The 27979-nt window shown below is 37.3% G+C and overlaps 1 protein-coding gene across 1 annotated transcript in view; it reads left to right on the top strand.

Moving 5' to 3' along the window:
• Window positions 1–27979, top strand: part of LOC123527416 (mitofusin-2-like) — a 371163-nt gene that overhangs the window by 237709 nt on the left and 105475 nt on the right. Inside the window, exon 14 of the mRNA XM_053523313.1 lies at window positions 24455–24557. Coding sequence (XP_053379288.1) covers window positions 24455–24557 — 103 coding nt within the window. The remainder of the gene's footprint in view (window positions 1–24454; window positions 24558–27979) is intronic.

The raw sequence follows: 27979 nt of genomic DNA, 5'->3' as shown, positions 1-27979 counted from the left end.
AGAGGCCCTGCCCCGGGGTTCACAAGTTTTACATAGAGTTATATGGGAAAAAACTTTAAAAATCTTCTTGTGTGAAACCACAAGACCTAGGCCTTTGATATTTAGTATGTAGCATTGCCTTGTGGTCCTCTACCATAATTCTTCAAATTATAACCCTGGAGTGAAAAGAGGCCCTGCCCCGGGGGTCTCAAGTTTTACATAGACGTATAGGAAAAAAACTAAAATCTTCTTGCCTAAAACTGCAAGGCATAGGCTTTTGATATTTGGTATGTTGCATCGCCTTGTTGTCCTCTACCAAAATTGTTAAAATTATGCCCCTGCAATGAAAAGAGGCCCTGCCCTGGGGCCCCAAAATTAACATAGACTAATATAGGGGAAAGAAATCTTCTTGTCTGAAAGTTCAAGGCCTAGACCTTTGATATTTGGTATGTAGCATTGCTTAGTGGATCTCTAGTTACCTGATGACCCCTAGCGATTAGGGGTCACTTGACTGTGACCTTGACCTTCTGCCCTACTTTCTTGGTTTTTTTTAGCTCACCAGAGCACAAAGTGCTCAAGGTGAGTTATTGTGACCGGTCATTGTCCGGCATACGTCGTCCGTCAACATTTGCCTTGTGGACACTCTACAGGCCACATCTGTGACCCAATCTTTATGAAACTTGGTTAGAATGTTAGTCTTGATGATTTCTAGGACAAGTTCGAAACTGGGTCATGTGGGGTCAAAAACTAGGTCAGTAGGTCAGATCAAAGGAAAAGTTTGTGAACACTTTAGAGACCACATTTGTGACCCAATCTTTATGAAACTTGGTCAGAATGTTAGTCTTGATGATCTCTAGGTCAAGTTCAAAACTGGGTCATGTAGGATCAAAAACAAGGTCTGTAGGTTAGAGCAAAAGAAAACCTTGTGAACACTAGAGATCACATTTTTGACCCAATCTTAATGAAACTTGGTCAGAATGTAAGTCTTGATGATCTCTAGGTCAAGTTTGAAACTGGGTCATGTAGGGTCAAAAACTAGGTCAGCAGGTCAGATCATAGGAAAAGCTTGTGAACACTCTAGAGACCACATTTGTGACCCAATCTTTATGAAACTTGGTCAGAATGTTAGTCTTGATGATTTCTAGGTCTAGTTTGAAACTGGGTCATGTGGGGTCAAAAACTAGGTCAGTAAATCAGATCAAAGGAATAGCTTGTGAACACTAGAGACCACATTTGTGACCCAATCTTTATGAAACTTGGTCAGAATGTAAGTGTTGATGATCTTTAGGTCCTGTTTGAATCTGGGTCATGTTGGATCAAAAACTAGGTCAGTATGTCAGATCAATGGAAAACTTTTGAACACTCTAGAAACCACATTTGTGACCCAATCTTTATGAAACTTGGTCAGAATGTTAGTCTTGATAATCTCTAGGTCAAGTTCGAAACTGGGTTATGTTGGATTAAAAACTAGGTCACCTGGTCAAATCATAGGTCACCTGGTCAAATCAAAGGAAAAGCTTGTGAACACTCTAGAGGCTACAGTTGTGTCCCAATATTTATGAAATTTAATCAGAAAGTTTGGCTTTATGATTTCTAGGTCAAGTTTGAATCTGGGTCATGTGGGGTCAAAAACTAGGTCACCTGGTCAAATCAAAGAAAACACTGTGAACACTTTAGAGGCCACAGTTGTAACTCAGTCTGTATGAAAATTGGTCAGAATGTTTGTCTTAATCATTTTTAGGTCAAGTTTGAATCTGGGTCATGTGGGGTCAAAAACTAGGTCACTAGGCCAGATCAAAGGAAAATCTTTTGAAATCTCTAGAGGCCACAGTTGTAATCAAATCTTAATGAAATTTAATCAGAATGTTTGTCTTGATGATCTTTAGGTCAAGTTCAAGTCTTGGTCATATGGGGTCAAAAACTAGGTCAGTAGGTCAGATCAACTCTGGTGAGCGATATATAGGGCCATCATGGCCCTCTTGTTTTTTTTTTAAGATACAGCCTTGAAATTTGGATGGTATGTACAGTTTTGCACACCGATCTTAAAACTGACTTCCAGTGACCATGAATGTGATCTACTGACCTACTTTCTAATATTTTAGCATCAATGTGCCATTTTAAACATATGGCTCATATTACTCAGGTGAGCAATTCTCATCATGACCCTCTTGTTGCTTTTTAAGATACAGCCATGAAATTTGGATGACATGTACAGTTTTGCACACCGATGGTAAAACTGACTTTCATTGACCATGAATGTCATGTACTGACCTACTTTCATAATATTTGAACATCAGTTTGACATTTGAAACATATAGCTCATATTACTCAGGTGAGTGATCGAGGGTCATCATGACCCTCTTGTTGTATGTAAGCTGGTATCTCAGTAACCACTTGTGGGAATGGATAGAAACTTCACACACTTATTCACTGTGATAAACTGATATACACTGAACAGGTTCCATAACTCTATTTTGCTTTTTTACAAAATTATTCCCCTTTTTCAACTTAGACATTTTTGGTTAAAGCTTTATATGTAAGCTGGTATCTCAGTACCCACCAGAGGGAATGGATTGAAACACTTGTTTACTGTGATGATCTGACATGCAGTTCACAGGTTCCATAACTCAACTTTGCATTTTTAGCTCATCTGATTTTTTGAAAAAAAATGATGAGTTATTGTCATCACTTGAGCGGTTGTCGGCGTCGGCTCTGCGTCGGCGTTGCCTGGTTAAGTTTATAGTTTAGGTCAGCTTTTCTCCTAAACTATCAAAGCTGTTGCTTTGAAACTTGGAAGACTGTTCACCATCTTAAGCTGACCCTGATATAGCAAGAAAAATAACTCCATCTTGATTTTGCAAGATTTATGGCCCTTTTGTACTTAGAAAATATCAGATTCTTGGTTAAGTTTTATGTTTAGGTCAACTTTTCTCCTAAACTATCAAAGCTATTGCTTTGAAACTTGGAATACTTGTTCACCATCATAAGCAGACCCTGTACATCAAGAAACATAACTCCATCTTGCTTTTTGCAAGAATTATTGCCCCTTTTGGACTTAGAAAATCATTTTCTTGGTTAAGTTTTATGTTTAGGTCAGCTTTTATCCTAAACTATCAAAGCTATTGCTTTAAAACTTGCAACACTTGTTCACCATCATAAGCTGACCCTGTACAGCAAGAAAAATAACTCCATCCTGCTTTTTGCAAGATTTATGGCCCCTTTTGGACTTAGAAAATATCAGATTTCTTGGTTAAGTTTTATGTTTAGGTCAACTTTTTCTCTTAAACTATCAAAGCTATTGCTTTGAAACTTGCAACACTTGTTCACCATCATAAGCTGACCCTGTACAGCAAGCAACATAACTCCATCCTGCTTTTTGCAATAATTATTGCCCCTTTTGGACTTAGAAAATCATTTTCTTGGTGAGTATTAGGTTTAAAGGCAACTTTTCTCATAAACTATCAAAGTTATGGCTTTAAAACTTTGCAACAGTTTTTCACAATCATAAGTGGACACTGTACATCAAGAAACATAACTCTATCCTGCTTTTTGCAAGAATGATGGCCCTTTTTAGACTTAGAAAATCATGGGTAGGACAATATTTCTATTATACAAAAAAAATCAGATGAGCGTCAGCACCCGCAAGGCGGTGCTCTTGTTACAAAATGATACCACATGTTTGACTTGACAAGTTTTTATATGTAAGCTGGTATCTCAGTACCCACTAATGGGATGAAACTTCACACAATTGTCCATTATGCATTGTACAGGTTCCATAACCCTGTTTTACAATTTTACAAAATTATGCCCCTTTTTAGCTCATCTGATTTTTTGAGAGAAAAAAAGATGAGTTATTGTCATCATTTGATCGGCGTCGGCATTGGCGTTGGCATTGCCTGGTTAAGTTTTATGTTTAGGTCAGATTTTCACTTAAACTATCAAAGGTATTGCATTGAAACTTGCAACACTTGTTCACCATCATAAGCTGACCCTGTACAGCAAGAAACATAACTCTGTCCTCTTTTTGCAAGAATTATGGTCCCTTTTGGACTTAGAAAATCAGATTTCTTGGTTAAGTTTTGTGTTTAGGTCAGTTTTTCTCATAAACTATTAAAGCTATTGCTTTAAAACTTGCAACACTTGTTCACCATCATAAGCTGACCCTGTACAGCAAGAAACATAACTCTGTCCTGCTTTTTGCAAGAATTATAGCCCTTTTTGGACTTAAAAAATATCAGATTTATTGGTTAAGTTATATGTTTAGGTAAACTTTTCTTCTAAACTATCAAAGCTATTGCTTTAAAACTTGCAACAGTTGTTTACCATCATAAGCTGACTCTGTACAGCAAGAAACATAACTCCATCCTGCTTTTTGCAAGAATTATGGCCCTTTTTGGACTTAGAAAATCATGGGTAGGACAATATTTCTATTATACAGAGACAAAAAAATCAGATGATTATCTGCACCTGCAAGGCGGTGCTCTTGTTCAACTTAAATATTCATTCAGTTGACAAGGCTGTTGAATAGTCGAGCATTGCTGTCCTCTGACAGCTCTTGTTCTCTTAAATATGGCCCTTTAATAATTTTTTCTTTATATGTATATGGAAAAAATTTGTCCGCGCTATTTGTGTGTTCTTATATGCTAGACTTTTATCAAACCTTGTAATTATCATTGGTAACAAGTCAGGTTGTGCATGTGCAAAGCACGTTCCATTTGAATGATTTTTAGCTCACCTGAGCCAAAGGCTCATGGTGAGCTATTGTGACTGCTCAATTGTCCGTCGTGCGTCGTGTGTCTGTCAACATTTTCTAAAAAAATCTTCTTCTTGAAAACCACTGGGCAGAATTACACCAGACTTCACAGGAATGATCCTTGGGTAGCCCCCTTTCAAAATTGTTCAAAGAATTGAATTCCATGCAGAACTCTGGTTGCCATGGCAACCAAAAGGAAAAACTTTAGAAATCTTCTTGTCTAAAACCACAGGGCCTAGGGCTTTGATATCTGGTGTGTAGCATCATCTAGTGATCCTCTTCCAAGATTGTTCAGATTATCCCGCTAGGGTCAAATATGGCCCCGCCCCGGTGGTCACATGGTTTATATAGGGAAAACTTTGAAAATCTTCTTGTACAAAACCACATGGCCTAGGGCTTTGATATTTGGTATGTAGCATCATCTAGTGGTCCTCTACCAAAATTATTCAAATTTTTCCCCTAGGGTCAAATATGGCCCTGCCCCGGGGGTGACATGGTTTATATAGACTTATATAGGGAAAACTTTGAAAATATTCTTGTACAAAACCACACGGCCTAGGGCTTTGATATTTGGTATGTAGCATCATCTAGTGGTCCTCTACCAAAATTGTTCAAATTATCCCTCTAGGGTCAAATTTGTCCCCGCCCCGGGGGTCCCAAGTTTTACATAGACTTATATATGAAAAAAAGTTTAAAAATCTTCTGGTCTGAAACCACAACACTTAGACCTTTGATATTTGGTTTGTAGCATTGTCTTATGGTCCTTGACCAAAATTGTTCAAATTGTACGCCTGGGGTGAAAGAGGCCCAGCCCTAGGGGTCCTAAGTTTTATATAGACTTATATAGGAAAAAACTTTAAAAATCTTTTTGTCTGAAACCATACAACCTATGCTTTTGATATTTGTCATGATGCAGTGTCTAGTAGTCCTCTACCAAAATTGTTCAAATTATGCCTCTGGGGTTAAAAGAGGCCCCGCCCTGGGGTAACTTAGTTACTACGTGAGTTATATAGGAAAAATACTTAAAAATCATTTGATCCTATTTCCAAGACTGTTTAATTATAATTACCTGATGAACCCAAGTAATATGATGTCACTTGACTGTGACCTTGACCTACTGACCTACATTCTTGTTTTTTTAAGATACAGCCTTGAAATTTTGATGACATACACAGTTTTGCACACCAACCGTAAAACTGAATTTCATTGACCATGTATGTGACCTACTGACTTTCTTAATAATTTTATCATCAGTTTTTTCTTTGAAACATGTAGCTCATATTACTCAGGTGAGCGATCCAGGGTCATCATGACCCTTTTGTTTCACATAGTTATGGCCCTTTGAGCAATGCTCAGGTGAGTTATTGTGATCGCTCAATGTCCGGCGTCTGTCTATCTGTCAACATTTAGCTTGTGTATGCGATAAAGGCTGTATTATTCAATTGATCTTCATGAAATTTGATCAGAATGATAACCTTGATGAAATCTAGATCAAATTTGAAAATGGGTCATCTTGGTTCAAAAACTAGGTCACTAGGTCAAATCAAAGAAAAACCTTGTGTATGCAGAAGGGACTGCATTTTACACCTGATCTTCATGAAATTTGATCAGAGTGTTTGTCTGGATGAAATCTAGGTCAAATTCAAATATGGATCATCTTGGGTCAAAAACTAGGTCACCTGGTCAAATCAAAGAAAAATCTTGTGTATGCAATAGGGGCTGCATTTTACTCTGGATATTTGTAAAATTTAGTCAGAATGGTTGCCTTGATGAAATCTAGTTCATGTTCGAATATGGATAATCAGGGGTAAAAAAGTAGGTCGCTAGGTCAAATAAAAAAAACCCTTACAAATGCGATTTTTCAATTGATCTTCTATAAATATAGTCAGAATGATTGCATTGATGAAATTCAAATAAAGTTTGATATGGGTCATCTGGAGTCAAAAACTAGGTCACTAGGTCATATCAAAGGAAAACCTTGTGTATGCAATAGAGACTGCATTTTACACAGGATTTTCATGAAATTTGATCAGAATGTTTGTGTGGATTAAGTCTAGGTTAAATTCAAATATCGATCATCTTGGGTCAAAAACTAGGTGAACCTGTCAAATCAAAGAAAAACCTTGTGTACGCAATATGGGCTGCATTTTACACTGGATATTCATAAAATTTAGTCAGAATGGTTGCCTTGATGAAAATTAGGTCAAGTTCGAATATGGTAATCTGGGGTCAAAAACAAGGTCACTAGGTCAGATCAAAGAAAAACCTTGTTTATGCAAAAGGGACTGCATTTTACACTGGATCTTCATGAAATTTGATCACAATGTATTTCTGGATGAAATCTTAGGTCAAGGATATGGGTCATCTGGAGTCAAAAACGAGATCACCCGGTCAAATCAAAGAAAAACCTTGTGTATGCAACAGTGGCTGCATTTTACACTGGATATTCATGAAATTTGGTAAGAATGTTTGCCTTGATGAAATCTAGGTCGAATACAAATAGGGGTGATCTGAGGTCAAAAATTAGGTCACCCGGTAAAATCAAAGAAAAACTTTGTGAATGCAATAGGGGCTACATTTTAGGCAGGATGTTCATGAAATTTGATGAAAATGTTTGCTCTGATGAAATTTAGGTAAAGTTCAAATATGGGTCATGTTGGGTCAGAACCTAGGTTACCTGGTCAAGTCATAGGATAACATTTGACCTAGAACCTTCAAACTTCATAGGGTGATAGGACGTACAGAGTAGACAACCCCTATTGTTTTTGGGATCACTCCATCCAGGGTCAAGGTCACATTGGGCTGAACATAGAAAACTTTCCAATCAATAACTGAGAACCACTTGACCCAAAATGTTTAAACTTAATAGGATGGTTGGACTTGCAAAGTAGATGACCCCTACTGATTTTGGGGTCACTCGATCAAATGTCAAGGTCACAGGGGCCTGAACATGAAAAACCATTTCTAATTCATAACTTGAAAACCACTAGGCCCAGAATGTTGAAAGTCAGTCCGTTGATTGAGCATGCCAAGTAGATGATCCCTGTTGCAGCCAATCAAAAGTGTCTCTTTGACTTTCACTCCTGTCCCCTATTAACTTCTTGCCTATACGACTATGCATTGGGGGAGACAAGTGCTTTTCACAAAATCAGCTTCTAGTTATGCCCCCCTTTGTAGAAGGAAGGGTATATTGTTTTGCAGTTGTCGGTCGGTCGGTCGGTCTGTATGTAGACCAATCCGTTTCCGGATGATAACTCAAGAACACTTGGGCCTAGAATCATGAAGTTGATAGGGAGGTTGGTAATCACCAGCAGATGACCCCTATTGGTTTTGAGATATGTATGTCAAAGGTCAAGGTCACAGTGATCCTGAATAGTAAAACGGTTTCCGGATGATAACTCAAGAACGCTTGGGCCTAGGATCATGAAAGTTTATAGGGAGGTAGGTCATCACCAGTAGATGACCCCTATAGATTTTGAGGTCAAAGGTCAAGGTCACAGTGACCCTGAACAGTAAAATGGTTTCCGGATTATAACTCAAGAATGCTTGGGCTTAGGATCATGAAAGTTTATAGGGAGGTAGGTCATCACCAGTAGATGACCCCTATAGATTTTGAGGTCAGTATGTCAAAGGTCAAGGTCACAGTGACCCTGAACAGTAAAACGGTTTCCAGATGATAACTTAAGAACTCCTGGGCTTAGGATCATGAGTGTTGATAGGGAGGTTGGTCATGACCAGCAGATGACCCCTATCAATTTTGAGGTCAGTATGTCAAAGGTCAAGGTCACAGTGACCAGTAACAGTAAAATGGTTTCCGGGCAATAACTCAAGAACGCTTAGGCCTAGTGTCAAGAAAATTGAGGTTGGTCATGACCAGTAGATGACCTCTATTGATTTTGAGGTCATTAGGTCAAAGGTCAAGGTCACATTTGCCAGGAACAGTTAAATGGTTTCTGATCTTCTTGTTCAAAACCAAAAGGCCTAGGGCTTTGATATTTGGTATGTAGCAAATTCTAGTGGTCCTCTTCCAAGATTGTTCAGATTATTTTCCTGGGGTGAAATATGGCCCCACATGGTTTATATAGACTTATATAGGAAAAAAATTTGAAAAACCTCTTGTCTTAAACCACAGGTTCTAGGGCTTTGATATTTTGTATATGACATCATCTAGTGGTCCTCTACTAAGATTGTTCAAATTATTCCCCAAGGGTCAAATATGGCCCCGCCCTGGGCGTTACATAGTTTACATAGACTTATATAGGGAAAAACTTTGAGAATCTTCTTGTCCAAACCACAAAGACTAGGGCTTTGATATTTGTAATGTAGCATCATCTAGTGGTTCTCTACAATGTTTGTTCAAATTATCCCTCTAGGGTCAAATATGGCACCACACCGGGGGTCACATGGTTCATATAGACTTATATAGTCCTGTTCAATAAGGTTGTTACTTCCCTTGCGTGAGTTGTCGTTATTGATAAAAACTACTTCCGGTGAGCAAATCAGAAAATGGCGACGAACGAAGGAATTGATGAATCGATTGTCTTTGACAAACATTCAGTGCTTGAATAGAGGGTTTATTGAAGAGATAGAGGTACACATATGCCAGGAAATAGGCCATAATTAATAAAACGTGCTAAAGGACATGTTAAATTAGGTACGAGGCCACTTTGTGAAATACATATCGAGGACGATCAACGCTACAAACAACGACAAATAATTAAAACTTTTTAAATTTGTACTCCTCTTGGAGAGAAAATACCTGAGCCCAAGACTTCTTTGTATGGACTTTGAAGGGACATTCTGTTGAAAGGATCTAATTTGCGTTTGGAATAAAACGCTGCCAAAATTAATTTCATTCTATAAAGTAGTATTCATTCAAGAGTTGTTTTCAGAGCGTGTATAATGGGGAAAATCTTTGTATTAAAATTGAAAAAGACTGAATACTTGTCAACAACCACTAACATGTAAATGTTAAATTTCATTATGACTTTCTGTAAACAATGTTTCAGTGGCTTGTTACTAAAAACTTAGATTATTTTAGCAGTGTCTTCGTCCTAAAATGGAACTTACCTACATACTAATCAAGAAGAGCTATTCCGTCCCTTAAATAGTTAAAATATTTCGCCGAACACAATATGACATATTATTTTCCTTATATTCACAACTAGCTGACTTTTTTTCGTGAATTTGAGAGAATTCTTGAAATAGTTTTTAACTTTTTAAAACAAAACCCAACAATTGTCAAATGGAGTAATTTCAGTATCACTGAGATGGCATAATGACTAGAGGGTTAGCTCATGATCAGTGTATTAGCTGTCAAAAAATGGCCTGAAAAGGACTATCTATAATTAATTCAGCGAAATTTTGGCCACTTTGGAAAAAGGTCCGGTACCGACTGAATTGGGAAGAACTGCGGTATATATAAAGAAGGAAAACAATCACTGAAATTAATATTTCACTATGAAATAAAACTTTGTTTCCCCTCCTACTACCTACCACTTAAAATGCTACAGTCTAAAATGTTTTGGCGAGCAGGACTAAATCCTTCTCTAAACTTACTAGATGTTCAAAGTTCAAAGGTAGTGACTGGTTTAAAATATATACCTACATTCGGATAAGTAACTTAAGGACAGTACGTCTTTAGGGCAAAGTGAAAAATGTGGCTGTTTAAATGAGGTTCAAACTATCATGAAATTGAACACTGGAAACTGACTGCTTTAACCAGGTTCACTTTAGGGAACAATTAAAGGTCTTCCTGCATATTAACAATTTTTAACTCGACTATTCATAGAATAGTAGAGCTATTGGACTCGCCCATGCGTCGGCGTCCGCGTCCGCGTCCACGTCCGCGTCCCGATTTGGTTAAGTTTTTGTATGTAAGCTGGTATCTCAGCAACCACTTGTGGGAATGAATTGAAACTTCACACACTTATTCACTGTGATAAACTGACTTACATTGCACAGGTTCCATAACTCTGTTTTGCTTTTTTACAAAATTATGCCCCTTTTTTGACTTAGAAATTTTTGGTTAAGGTTTTGTATGTAAGCTGGTATCTCAGTAACCACTTGTGGGAATGGATTGAAACTTCACACACTTATTTACTGTGATAAACTGACTTACATTGCACAGGTTCCATAACTCTATTTTGCTTTTTTACAAAATTATGCCCCTTTTTCGACTTAGAATTTTTTGGTTAAGGTTTTGTATGTAAGCTGGTATCTCAGTACTCACTAATGGGAATGGATTGAAACTTCACACACTTGTTCACTGTCATGATCTGACATGCCCAAAGCAGGTCCCATAACTTTATTTTGCTTTTTTACAAAATTATGCCCCTTTTTCAACATAGAAATTTTTGGTTAAGTTTTTGTATGTAAGCTGGTATCTCAGTATCCACTAATGGGAAAGGATTGAAACTTCACACACTAGTTCACTGTCATGAGCTGATAAGCACTATGCAGGTTCCATAACCCTATTTTACTTTTTTACTAAATTATGCCCTTTTTTCGACTTTCTTATTCATTCAAGCGACAAGGCTGTTAAATAGTCGAGCGTTGCTGTCCTCCGACAGCTCTTGTTAATCCTGTTGAACAATTTCTTTATAATGACATGTAACTGCAACCAGCAGGGTGTGCGAAGGGGCATATTTTTCATTGTTCAAAAAACTTTAATAACAAACATACTCTATTTCTTAAATTAAACATCTAAAGCATTTATTCAGTGAATTAACAAAATATTTACACATATATATACACATGAAAACTTTCGTACCTTTAATTATTTCTAATAACTTTACAGTTTGTCAAAGCGACTTATTCATACTTTTAGGTGAAATTTAATTCACATGTGGACACCAAAATTTACATGCTCTCTTGTGGCTGCCCACTCATAGAAATATTATATATGATGTTCCAATCTGTGAAATGTATTTCAATTTTAAACTGAAACAATCAAGTATCCGTTCTGTAAGTCTGTAATACTTTTGAAATATTTAAGAGGAAATCCGCACTCGCTTCACTTTCTAACAATGTTTGGCATTTATTTCAACTTCTTTAAAAATGGTCTTTCTCAATATCAGCTATACATGTATTTAATGAAATTTTGTTTCGAATGAAATCAATAATGCTTAGAATTTTGTTTCAGATCTTGCATAAAACTTGGATATCAGGACACTCATGATTTCAATTATTTAATATTACAGTCAAAGTAACAGAATTTCTCACATAATTGATAATTCAAGATTAGACCAGATGACATGCTGTTTACACTTTTATCAATTATTAAATAAACATGATAAATATTCAATATCTGTCAACAGATTGTTATCAGCAATTTGTTACATATGCAAATTCGGTTAATCATGTTTGCTCCCCAATATTTTGAAGGTATGCTGATCTTATCTTTTAGCACTGAAGAGTTCACAAGGGGAGTAATAAATCAGGGGAGATAACAACCCTTATTGAACAGGACTATAGGGAAAAACAGAATCTTCATGTCTATAATCTACATCATTCATATTTGGACCACATGTATTGTTTTGAGTGGCAAGATGAACCTTGACATGAGTTGACCTTGATCTTGACCTAGTGACCTACTTTCACATTTTTGAAGGTAAAGGCTTCAAATTTGGACCACATGCATAGTTTTGTGTTCCGAAATAAAATCTGACCTTGATTTTGCCCTAGTGACCTACTTTCACATTTCTCAAGCTACATCCTTCAAATTTGGACCACATGCATAGCTTTGTGTACCGAAATGAACTTTGATCTCGAGATTGACCTAGTGACCTACTTTCACATTTCTGAAGCTACAGGCTTCAAATTTGGACTGCATGCATATTTTTTGTGTTCTCAATTGAAATTTGACATTGATTTTTACCTAGTACCTACTTTCACATTTCTCAAGCGACAGCTTCCAAATTTGAAGCACATGCATAGTTCTGTCTACCGAAATGAACTTTGACCTTGAAATTGATCTAGTGACCTACTTTCACATTTCTCCAGCCACAGCTTTCAAATTTGGACCACATGCACAGTCTTTTGTACTGAAATGAAATTTGACCTTGATTTTGATCTTGAGCTAGTCTTGAAATTTGGAACATTCAAAAATGGCTCAGTGGTCGGTGCCAAGATCACTCTGTGATCTCTTGTTAGGTTAATAGGTTAAAGGTCCAGGTCAGATTGGACCAGAACAGTAGAACTTTTGTTTACAGTGAGCATATAATTTCTGTTCCTTGTGCAATTACTGAATGCATCAAGGGGTGGGGGGGCATTTCGTGTTCGACGAGCTCTTGTTACTAAATGGATCTGATTCAAACTTAAAAGAGTTGTTCAACATCATTACTCTCATCATGTGTCACTAGGGCCATAAGTCTTGCACCAATACTTCATGAATTATCCCCGCCTTTTGCTTAGAATTTCAGGTTAAAGTTTTAATGCACTTTCACTCTATCTCAGTTATTATGCCCCCCTTGGAAGAAGGAGGGGTATATTGTTTTGAAGATGTCGGTCGGTCGGTCGGAATGTAGACCAATCTGTTTCCAGATGATAACTCAAGAACGCTTGGGCCTAGGATCATGAAAGTTGATAGAGAGGTTGGTCATCACCAGCAGATGACCCCTATTGATTTTGAGGTCTGTATGTCAAAGGTCAAGGTCACAGTGACCCTGAATAGTAAAACGGTTTCCAGATGATAACTCAAGAATGCTTGGGCTTAGGATCATAAAAGTTGATAGGGAGGTTGGTAATGAACAGCAGATGACCCCTATTGATTTTGAGGTCAGTAGGTTAAAGGTCAAGGTCACAGTGACCCTGAACAGTAAAACCATTTCCGGATGATAACTCAAGAACGCTTAGGCCTAGGGTCACAAAAGTTGATAGGGAGGTTGGTCATGACCAGCAGATAACCCCTATTGATTTTGAGGTCAGTATGTCAAAGGTCAAGGTCACAGTGACCAGGAACAGCAAAATGGTTTCCAGGCAATAACTCTAGAATGCTTGGGCCTAGTGTCAGGAAAATTGATAGTTAGGTTGGCCATAACCAGCAGATGACCCCTATTGATTTTGAGATTATTAGGTCAAAGGTCAAGGTCGCATTGGCCAGGAACAGTTAAACCGTTTCTGATCTTGTCCAAAACCATAGGGCCTAGGGCATTGATATTTGGTATGTAACAAAATCTAGTGATCCTCTACCAAGTTTGTTTTAGATTATTTCCCTGGGGTCAAATATGGTACCACCCTGGGGGTCACATGGTTTATATAGACTTATATAGGAAAAAACTTCGAAAAACCTCTTGTCCAAAACCACAGGGCCTAGGGCTTTGGTATTTTGTATATGACATCTAGTGGTCCTCTACTAAGATTGTTCAAATTATTCCCCTAGGGTCAAATATGGCTCCGTCCTGGGGGTCACATGGTTTACATATACTTATATAGGGAAAATCTTTGAAAATCCTCTTGTCCAAACCACAAAGACTATGGCTTTGATATTTTGTAATGTAGCATCATTTAGTGGTTCTTTACCAAGTTTGTTCAAATTATCCCTCTAGGGTCAAATATGGCCCTGCCCAAGGGGTCATATGGTTCATATAGACTTATATAGGGAAAAACTTAGAATCTTCATGTCCATAACTTACATCATTCAAATTTGGATCACATATATAGTTTTGAGTGGCAAGATGAACTTTGACATGAGTTGACCTTGATCTTGACCTAGTGACCTACTTTCACATTCCTGTAGCTACAGCCTTCAAATTTGGACCACATGCACAGGTTTGTGTACCGAAAAAAATTTGACCTTCTTATTGACCTAGTGACCTACTTTCACATTTTTGAAGGTACAGGCTTCAAATTTGGACCACATGCATAATTTTTTGTTCCAAAATAAAATTTGACCTTGATTTTGACCTAGTGACCTACTTTCACATTTCTTAAGCTACAGCCTTCAAATTTGAACCACATGCACAGGTTTGTGTACTGAAATGAACTTTGCTCTTGAGATTGACCTAGTGACCTACTTTCACATTTCTGAAGTTACAGGCTTCAAATTTGGACCACTTGCATAGTTTTGTGTTCCGAAATAAAATTTGACCTTGATTTTGACCTAGTGACCTACTTTCACATTTCTCAAGCTACAGCCTTCAAATTTGAACCACATGCATAGTTTTGTGTACCGAAATGAAAATCGATATTGAGATTGACCTAGTGACCTACTTTCACATTTCTGAAGCAGCTACAGGCTTCAAATTTGGACCTCTTGCATATTTTTGTGTTCTGAATTAAAATTTGACATTGATTTTTGAGTCGGCTAAAGGCTGAAAGCCTTTCGACGAGTCCTTGCTATCCAACGATTCTCTAAATGGACCAAATAACACAGTGAAGGGATGTAGTTCCATTAGATTTCTCAAACTTAAAACAGTTCACTGCATGAATGAAGTTAAGTTGTGTCAATTCCCTTTGCTATGACCAATATACGATGTAATCTGTCATATTTATGACTTGTAATTGTGCAATTCTCGAATGTAACTCATTAAGCATAAATGTGCATTTTAAGAATTGCGTAGGCTTACAAAGCTTGGGTAACATCCAGCGAAAGACAAAAAATAGTTCCTGGACAGGGCTGCAGATAAGATGCGTATAAGCGTAAATTACGTATAGAGAAATAATGCAAATACGAATGTCTGATAATTTCTAAGCGTATAAAAACGTATATAAAATTACAGAAACGCACACAATGCTTTTTTAAAAACAAAATCTGAATCGTCTGGATGCGTTAGGTAACATAGCCGATCAGCCTTAATTCTCCCACATTGAACGTAAACACGCATCGTATGATTTCTATAAACTTTGCGTGGGTTGAATTTTGCAGTCAGTAAACGGATAAATTATCGGAAGAAGAAGCACTTACTGGTTTGTTTAGTTACTACTGATATTAAAAATGATTTTAATTCTTATTTTTCGAGAAATAAACAAATCGGCGAAACATTAAATTGTATTTTCTTGTAGTTTTTGAAATCGAAAGTAGATCGTCTATGTTTGGCTGCTTTCACGAAACGAAATAACTTTTTTATGAAAAGATTTAAATAAGAGGTAATTTAACCGTAAACTTCAATGTCAGATACTGCCAATTGCTGCTAAATGTCTTCGTATCATCACAATTTGTAAAATATATTGTTCAAACTGGAGAAAAGTGTAATCGTATCCGGATATAATATTTTGGGTAAATATCGAGCTGTGTTATGAAATTTTAAGAAAAAAACTAAAAACAAACTGAAACTGGTAGACTATACTGTCAGTACATCAATCATTAGCCGACTCAGGCCATTCAGGCCTTTGATTACCTATTACCTACTTTCGCATTTCTCAAGCTACAGCCTCCAAATTTGAAGCACATGCATAGTTCTGTCTACCGAAATGAACTTTGACCCTGAAATTGATCTAGTGACCTGCTTTCACATTACTCAAGGCACAGCTTTCAAATTTGGACCACATACACATTGTTTTGTACCGAAATGAAATTTGACCATGATTTTGACCTTGAGCTAGTCTTGAAATTTGGAACATTCGAAAATGGCTCAGTGGATGGCGCCAAGATCACTCTGTAATCTCTTGTTAGGTTAATAGGTTAAAGGTCAAGGTCAGATTAAACCAGAATGGTAGAACTTTTGTTTACAGTGAGCATATAATTTCTGTTCCTTGTGCAATTACTGAATGCATCAAGGGGGGCATTTCGTGTTCGATGAGCTCTTGTTACAAAATGGATTTGATTCAAACTTAAAATAGTTGTTCCCCCTTATCACAAACATCTTATGACACAAGGTGCATTACTCTGGTACCAATTTTTCATGAATTATGCCCCCTTTTACTGAGAATTATGTCTCCCACCACACAGTGGTGTTGGAGACATATTGATTTACTCCAGTCTGTGTGTGTGTGTGTCTGTCACAAACCTTGTCTGCACTCAAAGTTGAACATTTCTCAGCCGATCTTCACCAAACTTTTACAAAATGTGTTTGACCATGAGACCTCGGCCAATTATGGCCCTTGAATTACCGAAATATGCTCAGGTCTTGGGAGCTAAAACAGCCCATATACTACCAATCATTAGTAGTATAGGAGTCCCTTTGGGGCACTTTATGAGTGCTCTAAGTGCAAGCTTCACCAAACTTGAACATAATGTGTTTGACTATAAGACCTCAGCCAAGCTCGATATCTACCTAAATTGGCCCAGGCACTTAGGAGTTATGGCCCTTGAATTACCTAAATATGCTCAGGTCTAATGGGAGCTAAAATGGCCCATATACTACTAATCTTTAGTTATATAGGAGTCCCTTTGGGGCACTTTATGTGCGCTCTGAGTGCAAGCTTCACCAAACTTGAACAAAGTGTGTTTGACTATAAGACCTCGGCCAAGCTTGATATCTACCCAAATTGGCCCAGGCACTTCGGAATTATGGCCCTTGAATTACCGAAACGGCGTTTTTACTCTTGTCAACGGCGTTTTTGGTCTTGTCCGCACTCTCAGTCGAACATTTCTCATCCGATCTTCACCAAATTTGAACAAAATGTGTTTGACTATAAGACCTCGGACAAGTTCGATAATGAGCCAAATCGGTCCAGGCATTTTGGAGTTCTGGCCCTTGAATCGTAGTGAGTAAACAGTATATAAAGACTGACTTGCTATTTAGATGATAAGGCAGTTGTGGGAGATATTCGCTTTTCTCAAAAGCAGCTCTAGTTTAAGGTTAATTTTGATGCATTTTCACTGTATCTCAGTTTTTACTAAATGGATTTGATTCAAACTTTAAGCAGTTGTTCAACATCATATGACACAAGGTGCATAACTCTTGTACCAATATTTTATGAATTATGCCCCCTTTTTGTTTAGAATTCTACTTAAATAGTGTTTTGGTACACTTTATCTCTCTTATTAATATTTTTAACACAGACTCGGGCTATTGTGCAATATCTTCATCCACCAATTTGGAGTCAATAAATACTCCAGTGACAGCTCCAGCTCCCTTAGATGTGCACAGTTTCGCTATCAAGCATCAAAATAGTCCAGCGAGCTGTCTCTTGTGACAGCTCTTGTTTTGTCTCTCACACCACTGGTGGGGGACATATTGATTTACTCCTGTCTGTGTGTCCATCCATCCATCTGTCACAAATCTTGTCTGCACTCTAAGTCGATCAGTTCTCATCTGATCTTCACCAATCTTTAACAAAATGTGTTTGACATTAAGTCCTCAGCCAGTTTTGATAACTAGCTAAATGGGCCCCATGCACTTCAGAATTATGACCCTTGAATTACCGAAAATTGGCCTTTTTACTCTTGTCTGCGCTCCCTGAATGGCGAGCATAAAGTTGACGCTTTGTTCATCCTTCCGTCCATCTGTCTGAGCAAAAGATTGATACCTTAGGTGGTAGGGGGTGTGACCTAGGACAGTAGAAGTCCTTTGTATTCATTCTGTAATCACTTAAGTCTTTTGTCCCTTAAGTGGTCATGCTGTTGTTTTCAAACAATGGAATGACCACCTGATACCAAATCGTTTGGGCGTCCATCCGTCCATCACACTTTTTTCCGGAGTGTAACTTGAAAAGTATTAAAGGCATTTCATTGAAACTTCACATGATCATAGAGGCCATTGAGACAAAGTGCAGTGTCAAAGAATCATAACACCTAGTTTTTGAATTATCTCCCTTTATTATACAGAGCATTACTTGAAATGTATTTATGGCATTTCATTGAAACTTCACAAAATGATAGAGACCGTTGACAGGAAGTGCAGTGTCAAAGAACCATAACTCTACCTGACCCAGTTTTTTAGCTCAAGGTGAGCTTTTGTGATCGCCCTGTGTCCGTCTTCCGTCCGTCCATCGTCCGTCGTCAACAATTTGACTGTTAACACTCTAGAGGTCACAATTTTGGCTTAATCTTAATGAAACTTGGTCAGAACGTTACCCTCAATAAAATCTTGGACGAGTTTGATATTGGGTCATCTGTGGTCAAAAACTAGGTCACCAGGTCAGATCAAAGGAAAAGCTTGTTAACACTCTAGAGGTCACAATTTTGGCCCAATCTTAATGAAACTTGGTCAGAACGTTACCCTCAATAAAATCTTGGACGAGTTTGATATTGGGTCATCTGGGGTCAAAAACTAGGTCACCAGGTCAGATCAAAGGAAAAGCTTGTTAACACTCTAGAGGTCACAATTTTGGCCCAATCTTAATGAAACTTGGTCAGAATGTTACCCTCAAGGCTTGTCTGGAGGATTACTTGAAAAGTATTAATGGCATTTCACAAAATGATAGAGCCATTGACAGGAAGTGCAGTCTTTAAGAACCATAACTCTATTTTACCTAGTTTTTGAATTATCTCCCTTTATTGTACATAACAAGGCTTGTCCGGAGCATTACTTGAAAAGTATCAATGGCATTTCATTGAAACTTCACAAAATGATAAAGGCAAAAATTACACTTAATGATTTGTCCCTTGCTTTAATTATCTCCCTTTATTCAATTTTCTTCTTTTTATTACTTTATTATTTTTGGTTTCAAATACGTTGGACAAGCACATGCATCGGGGAGCATCATTCGGTTTTACCAGTTCCTTGTCTTGAATACTTTCTATAGCTTTGAAACCTCATACATTTTTAAGCTCATCTGATTTTTTGGAGAGAAAAAAAATGATGAGTTATTGTCATCATTTGATCGGCGTCGGTGTCAGCGTAGGCATCAGCATTGCCTGGTTATGTTTAGGTCAGCTTTTCTCCTAAACTATCAAAGCTATTGCTTTAAAACTTGCAACACTTGTTCACCATCAATAGCTGACTCTGTACAGCAAGAAACCTAACTCCATCCTGCTTTTTTGCAAGAATTATGGCCCCTTTTGGAAAATATCATAAAAACACACAGGTACGTCAATATTTCTATTATACAGAGACAAAAAATCAGACGAGCGTCTGCACCCGCAAGGCGGTGCTGTTGTTTTGTCATCTGTTAAGATGTGTAAGAAGGCCAAAAGACATAACTTTTTTTTAAACATATTGTCCAGCACTTGCAGACAAGTGTTCGCACACGCTTTTGTTTAAGTAATACAGTTTTAATAGGTTTATATAGAATGTGTATTTAATTCTCATTTTTGTTACAGGAATTACATGCATATTTAGAGCAATGTATTTGCCGCAATTTGATTGGACGTTGCTCCGGTGTAATACGTAGGAACAAGGATGAGATGGATGATTACATGATTGGTAGAACACAAGCCTCATTTTCTATATATGTATCACACCTGTAACCATATAGACATTCAGTATAGCAAAAACTCGGAATAACATATTTATACTCTGGTAAACAAAGTCAGGTGTGGGTGTGGGTATACCAGAGCTCTCATGTCACTTTACCACTCTTGAAAGGATTGGTGGATTGAGTTAATTTCTGGTATACGGTATTACTGGTATATGATCGTAAAAAGTTACATGTTTATGATTATTTTTTTATAATCCACTTATTTTTGCAACAGTTATGGCTTATTGTCAACTTAATACTCAGCAAAATGTCAGTGTCTATAGGATCATTGAAAGGACAAATGGATTGAATTCATTTTTTGTAGACAAATGTAAGATTATAAAATGCAGGCCAATTTGATTTTGGTAACAATCCTTCAGTTGGTTTGCAGAATGACCGGTTGCATAGCTCAATGGAAAGCATTGTAAATCTCTTCTGAATCAGCAGTTCAGTTTTCAAAGTAAGAAAAAATGCTTCTTATGAGGATGGTAGCTATGTATTATACTAGCAGTATACTGTGAGGATGGTAGCTATGTATTATACTAGCAGTATACTGTGAGGATGGTAGCTATGTATTATACTAGCAATATACTGTGAGGATGGTAGCTATGTATTATACTAGCAGTATGTAGATACTAAACTCTATGCAATTATGAAATTACCATGTTGGGTGAAGGAAGTGAAACAGTCAGCACAAATTCTACTTAGGTAAACTGTTTTAATTTACATAAAAGGTGTGTTGCTGTTTAGAATACTTATGAAATCAATAATAAATTCTATATGAGGTTCCTTAGGAAGCAGGGAACCAAACCAAGGGAGACATAATGGGAGACTGAGTTTGAGTCATTTCATGTTTTGAAATGTGCAAAAGCCCTCACTCCCCCTTACACCAGCATTAGTAGAATTCTGTTGTACTGAAACATTGTTTGGACTCCATGATCCCAAACGACCAGAAAATACAATACAGTCCAAGTATGGACAAAATTTTTATGACAGCCTTACAGCACTTTAAAAACTGCTGTTGTGGTAGTTAATAAAATCTGTAAAAAGATCCTTTGAAAGCATAGAATGTAAGAAAGGTTTACTTGTAAAGTCTGGATTATCCATGGTGTAGAGGTTAAGGTGCCTGACTTGGAATCAGTGCCTGTTGCCACTATCAGTTTGAATCCTTACTTGATGTATACAATTCTTTCATGTGAAGAAGCTTACGCCAGATCCCATCATGGGTTGCAGAGTTATGGCCCCTTAAAGGTCCAAAATTTGCTATTTTTGGCTTGTGAACACGATAGAGACAACATTTTGCAATCGACTATAATCAAACTTGCACACAACTTGTATTGGCATAATATCTTGGTTCCTTTCGAAACCTGGCCAGATTCCATTATGGGTTATACAGTTATGGCCCCTTAAAACTTCATTTACGGTTTGATTTGATACAAACTTGCAAAATATCTTCAACAACAGTAAGTCTTGGATTCCATGATGAATCTGTCAGATCCAATCATAGGTTCTGGAGTTACAGCCCCTGATTGATATACATGTTCACCACTATAAGTTCTTGCGGCCCGTCAAGTTTCAGTCAGATTGCCCTAGTAACACCAGAGTTATGGCCCTTAGAAGTTTCTACTGTTAACTATATAGGGTACTATAAATATGGCAATTTCTGCATCATAACTTTTGATATATTTGACCTAGAACTATGAAACTTAAACAGAATTTAGATCACCATAATGTGGTTGTGTACACACAATTTCGTTTGCATGTATTTGTAAATTAAGAGTTATTGCCCTTTAATTTTATAAAAATCCATATATTTGTACATAACAAACTTACCATTTGGTAGAATTTCATTAAATTTCTTTCATTCTTTTCCATGAACATTTATTGTAAACATGTGAAGTTGTGTACCCACACCTGGTCACCCCCTTACCTTGATCACACCCCTCCCCCTCCCAAACCCCCCCCCCCCCCCCCCAAAAAAAAAAAAAAAAAAGAGAAAAAAATCATTCCTTATTTTAGATTTTTTTTCAAACAAATTTCATATACATGCTCACCACTATGAGGTTATGGGGCCCATCAAGTTTCAGTCAGATTGCCCAAGTAACACCAGAGTTATGGCCCTTAGAAGTTTCTAGTGTTAACTATAAAGGGTACTATAGATCTATAGATATGGCAATTTCTGCAACATAACTTTTGATATATTCGACCTTGAACTATGAAACTTAAAAAGAATTTTGAGCACTATAATGTGGTTGTGCACACACAGTTTCGTAGGGATTTCTTTTGTAACTTCAGAGTTATTGCCCTTTAATTGTTTAAAAATCCACATATTTGTACAACAAACTTACCATTTGGCAGAATTTCATTAAATTTCTTTCATTCTTTTCTATGAACATTAATTATAAACATGTGAAGTTGCGCACCCACACCTGGTAACCCACTTGCCTTGGTCACACCCCCTCCCCACAAAAAAAAAATAATAATTTTTTTTCATTCCTTATTTTAGATTTTTTTCAAACCTTCCATGAATATTTATCAACATGATGCAAGTTGTACCATTCCCCCACCTTCACCCACACAAAATAAATTCTTTAGTCAGGATCAAAGTATCAGACATACATCATGTACTCTTTATTAAACGTTTGTTTTCTGTTAAATTGATTTTGACTAATGAAATTATTTGCTTCTTATTAACATCCTTAACTTTTTGCCGGACATATTTTTTTTGCCATTCCTCACCACAAACCCTTTCGGCGGGGATAGCAATTCATCGAATTTGCTTATTGATTCTATTTTCATAAAATTTGGTCAGAATGTTTGTTATCATGAAGTCTTGGACGATTTCAAATTTGGGTCACGTGGGGTAAAAAAACTAGGTCACTAGGTCAAATCATAAGAAAAGCTTGTATACACTTGAGGCCACTTTTTTGCTCCAATCTTCCCGAAACTTTGTCAGAATGTTAAATTGTTTTCATGAAATTTTGGTAAAGTTCAGGTCTGGGTCATGTGGGGTAAAAAACTAGGTAACTAGGTCAAATCAAAGAAAACGCTTGTTTACACTCAAGAGGCCACGGTTTTTTTTTTTAATTACTTCCCTTTTATGTTACTATAAATAGTTTATTTAGTAACTTTTTTATTATTGGCCATAGGGAAAAACCGAGACCACTTTTCTGTGGTACAACATGGATGGTACCTACAAGTTTAAGGTGTATTTTGACATATCTGTACCTTGTAAGAATTTTTTTTTCTTTTAGGTTAAATTTCTTCCCTTTGTTGTTCCTGTCCTTTGGACTTATGGCTATATAGAAAACTGATTTCAAAACAATTTTACACAAGACTAGTGTTCCTTGGGTGACCCTCTACTATATTCCTTCAAATAATTTTGATTCAACGAAAAACATGGCCCCCAAGGGGTTTTGCTTATTTTCCCTATATGCCTATATAGAACTTTGAAAATCTTTTTTTCAGAAACTGCTGGTCCGTTTTCAAAATAATTTTACACAAATGTTTCTTGGGTGACCCTCTACCAAATTCCTTCAAATAATTTTGATTCATTGAAAAAGTGGCCGCCTGGGGGAGGGGCTCATTTTCCCATATGGCTATACAGAAAACTTCTTGTATGAAACTACTGGCCTGATTTGAAAATAATTTTATTTGTAGTAACTTTAAGAAAATTACAACTATATTTTCTCATAATCCTTTTGATTGATCTTGATTATGATTTTTTGACCTTCTGTCCTTAAGTGCAATGATAACAGGTGAGCGATATAGGGCCATTATGGTCCTCTTGTTAACAATTAAAGGGTTTATTGTTTGCTGATTGTGACAATAGGTGGTAAGATAATTAACACCTGGTATGTATCACTTGATAAACAAGAGGATTATAGACAACTGTCAAAATTATGTTCTTAATACCCAGACAAACAAATAAGTCATATCTATCTTGTCTACAAGGAAAGTGTTAAGAATTTTCGCTATACTCTTGTCTTTTTGGAGTCAGATGTCATATGCATATATATCTAGATAATAAAACTTTACCAGCACGTTTATTTGTTGGTTTACAAGTGTTTAGCGTGCAGTGTTATTTCTTCATGTATGCACTGGACATTTTCTGCAGTTTTCATCATTTCAGCTTATATATGTCAGCAATTCATCTTAACCCTCTGTGTTGTGAGTTTTAGGTGTGACATAATTTTCATCATTAGTTACTTGTTTTAGTGTCGTATTGTTTTTAGGTTGCTGCTGCTTTGCTGAAAAATTTCCTATCTGTGATTAGTTTATTTCCCCAGACTGGCAGTGATGTGTAATTTACACTGCTTTCTGATGTGTCATTATTTTTTGTTGACTGTTTTCATTGGTCGATATTGATTAGGTTTTTTTCACTTCTTCAGTTGGTTGATACTTTTTAGTTGAATGCTTTACTTGCTTTTCCCTCAGGAGCTGCATGTGCATATAGAACAAGGCCTTGGTAGGAATGTACAAGCTAAATGTTCCACTGCTCTTATGTCAGCATTAGAGATAACTCAAAGAGAAATGACTGGTAAATAAATTTTTTAATATTCATTCTAACACGATCCGCAGCAATTGCTATATAAACATATAGCAAAATTGCCTATACATGAATCTACGATAAAATATGGTTGGCTGTTACATTTCACCCCCACGATTGTGACATAAAAAATTCTACTTCTGTTCCATTATGTACGAATTATTTCAGCGCCAAATGGTTGAAAACAACATTTCAAAAACATAATTATGATAAAAAGTCATACTGACTTATGTGTAGACCGTAAAACACGTTTTGATCCCTACGAGCGAATTCAATTAGCTCAATTATGATTCAGCGGTGACGTCATACTTTATGTAATGCATTTATGTTGTGACGTCATATAAAAGTCATGCTTGTAATAGCTGGGCAGATAACTGAAACAATACTGCATTTGGTGATGCAAGCATGAAATTTGGTATGTGTACTCGTCTGAGCCTACTTTTTTCAAAATGCCCGTTAGCCACTTGAAAATTCAAAATGGCGGCCATTTTTCAAGATGGCCGCCACAGGAAGTTGATTTTTGACTTGAACAGACCTATACAGAGTTTATTTTTGTCAATTTTGAGAAAAATATCTCTTAAGATGCTTTGCACAAAAGACTGGTTTCAAAATCCAATATGGCGTCTTTTTTAATATTACTTGGCATAAATGTTCCCCATGATGAGAGGACATGTCATGCACAATACCCATAACCCTAGCTTAAAGGTCAAGGTCACAATTGGAGATCAAAGGTCAATGGGACATTTTTCCTGTCCGGTGTATAACTTTGTCACGCAAAACAGGATTTGAATATTACTTGGCACAAATGTTCACCACTATGAGACGGAGTGTCATGCACAAGAACCTGGTCCCTACATGTTCGAATCTGGGTCATGTCGGTCAAAAACTAGGTCACTAGGCCAGATCAAAGAAAAATCTTGTTAACACTCTAGAGACCACATTTTCAGTTTGAAACTCGTGAGAATTGGTCAGAATGTTTGTCTTGGTGATTTCTAGGTCTAAGTTTGAATCTGGGTCATGTGGGTTCAAAAACTAGGTCACCCGATCAAATTAAAGGAAAAGCTTGTTAACACTCTAGAGGCTACATTTATGACCCTATCTTCATGAAACTTGGTCAGAATGTTTATCTTGATAACCTCTAGGCCAAGTTCGAAACTGGGTCATGTGGGGTTAAAAACTAGGTCACCCAGTCAAGTCAAAGGAAAAGCTTGTTAACACTCTAGGGGTCACATTTTTTATTCAGTCTTCATAAAACTTGGTCAGAATGTTTGGTATCATAAAGTCTTTTATGATTTCGACTCTGGGTCATGTAGGGTCAAAAACTAGGTCACTTGGTAAAATCAAAGGAAAAGCTTGTTTATACTATAGAGGCCACTTTTTTTGCTCCAATCTTCACAAAACTTTGTCAGAATGTTTCTTTTCATGAAATCATGGATGATTTTTAATCTGGATCATGTGGGGTCAAAAACTAGGTCGCTAGGTCAAATGTATGAAAATGCTTGTTTACACCACATTTTTTGCTCCAATCTTAATGAAAATTGGTCAGGTTATTTGTCTCCATGAAATTTCGGACAGGTTAAAGATTAGGTCCAGTTGGGTAAAAAAGTAGGTTACTAGGCCAAATCAAAGAAAAAAGCACTAGAGGCCACATTTTTGCTCCAATCTTGATGAAACTTGGTCAGAATGTTTATCTCCTTGAAAATTCAGACAAGTTTGAAACTGGGTCATGTGGTTTCAAAAACTGGGTCAGTAGGTCAAACATGTTTGTTATGTTGTGTTACTGTGGTGAGCGACCTAGGGCCATCGTGGCCCTCTTGTTTTATTTAGGTCCACTTTTCTTGTTTATTTATTATTTATTTGGGTTTTACGGCTCACCAACATAGTACAGGTTATATGGCACCAAACAGGACTACAAATTTTGGTTTCACATCTCATTTACATCGAAATAAAAACATGAGGTATGGAATCAAAATTTGCATACCTGCTGGAATCACAGAGTTACAGCAAAACCAAGTGTTAAGACCCTAATAGTCGCCTCTTACGATCATGCAAGGGTAAGGCAGTGGTTCCAATTCTTTTCATACATAGATCGTCCCAGAACCACATGGGGCCCACTTAGATTTGCCCTTGTCTGTTCGTCCGTCCTTCTGTCCGTGTGTCCGTCCGAGAATGTTGTGTCGTGCCTAGCTCCAAAAGTATTTGACGTAGAGTCACGAAACTTTACAGGAATGTTGGTCAGCATGTGCAGTTGTGCACCTGGGGTTTCGTGTCCGGATTCATTCAGTCATGTAGGAGTTATGGCCCCTGACTTTGTAAAAATTGGTCATTTTAGTGTTGTGTCGCACGTAGCTCCAAAAGTATTTGACGTAAAGTCACAAATGTTGTGTCGTGCCTAGCTCCAAAAGTATTTGACGTAGAGTCACAAAACTTTACAGGAATGTTGGTCAGCATGTGTAGTTGTGCACCTGGGGTTTTGCGTCCGGATTCATTAAGTTGTGTAGGAGTTATGGCCCCTGACTTAGTAAAAAATTGGTCATTTTAATGTTGTGTCGTGCCTAGCCCAAAAAGTATTTGACCTAGAGTCACCAAAGTTTACAGGAATGTTGGTCAGCATGTGCAGTTGTGCACTTGGGGTTTAGCATCCAGATTATTCAGTCGTGTAGGAGTTATGGCCCCTGACTTAGTTAAAAATTGGTCATTTTAATGTTGTGTCGCGAGTAGCTCCAAAAGTATTTGTCCTAGAGTCACCAAAGTTTAAAGGAATGTTGGTCAGCATGTGCAGTTGTGCACCTGGGGTTTCGCATCCAGATTCATTCAGTATTGTAGGAGTTATGTTCCCTGACCTAGGAAAAAATTTGTGTCCTTTGTCATGTAGTGGGGGCATCTGTGTCCCATGAACACATTTCTAGTCTTGAATTCTGTAACAGCTTTTGCTTTGAAACTTTGTACACTTGTTTATTATCTTTAGATTATCAAGTAGTTGAAGAACCATAACTCTATCTTGCATTTTGTCAGAATTGTGGGCCTTATGAACTTAGAGAATCATTATTATGTCTCCCCCCACTGGGGACATACTGTTTTTGCCCTGTCTGTCCGTCCATCTTTCCTTCTGTCGGTCCGTCTGTCACACTTCATTTTCGATCAATAGCTGGAAAACCAGAAAAATTGAGAGTTTCTCTAAGCCGCGATATTTATGTCTCCCCCCACTGTTTTGCCCTGTCCGTCCGTCCGTCACACTTCATTTCCGATCAGTAACTGGAGAACCGTTTGACCTAGAACATTCAGACTTCATAGGGTGGCAGTGTGCCCAGTTTAAATAGTCGAGCGCGTTGTCTCCTGTAACAGCTCTTGTTAGTATTCATGGATAGTTTGGCATCCATTGTCCACAGTTTACTTAAAACATCTTCTCTGAA

The sequence above is a fragment of the Mercenaria mercenaria genome, chromosome 14 (genome assembly GCF_021730395.1).
Source record: "Mercenaria mercenaria strain notata chromosome 14, MADL_Memer_1, whole genome shotgun sequence".
NCBI lineage: Eukaryota > Metazoa > Mollusca > Bivalvia > Venerida > Veneridae > Mercenaria > Mercenaria mercenaria.
The sequence above is the reverse complement of the archived record's forward strand: the minus strand, read 5'-3'. Positions and strand labels throughout refer to the sequence as shown.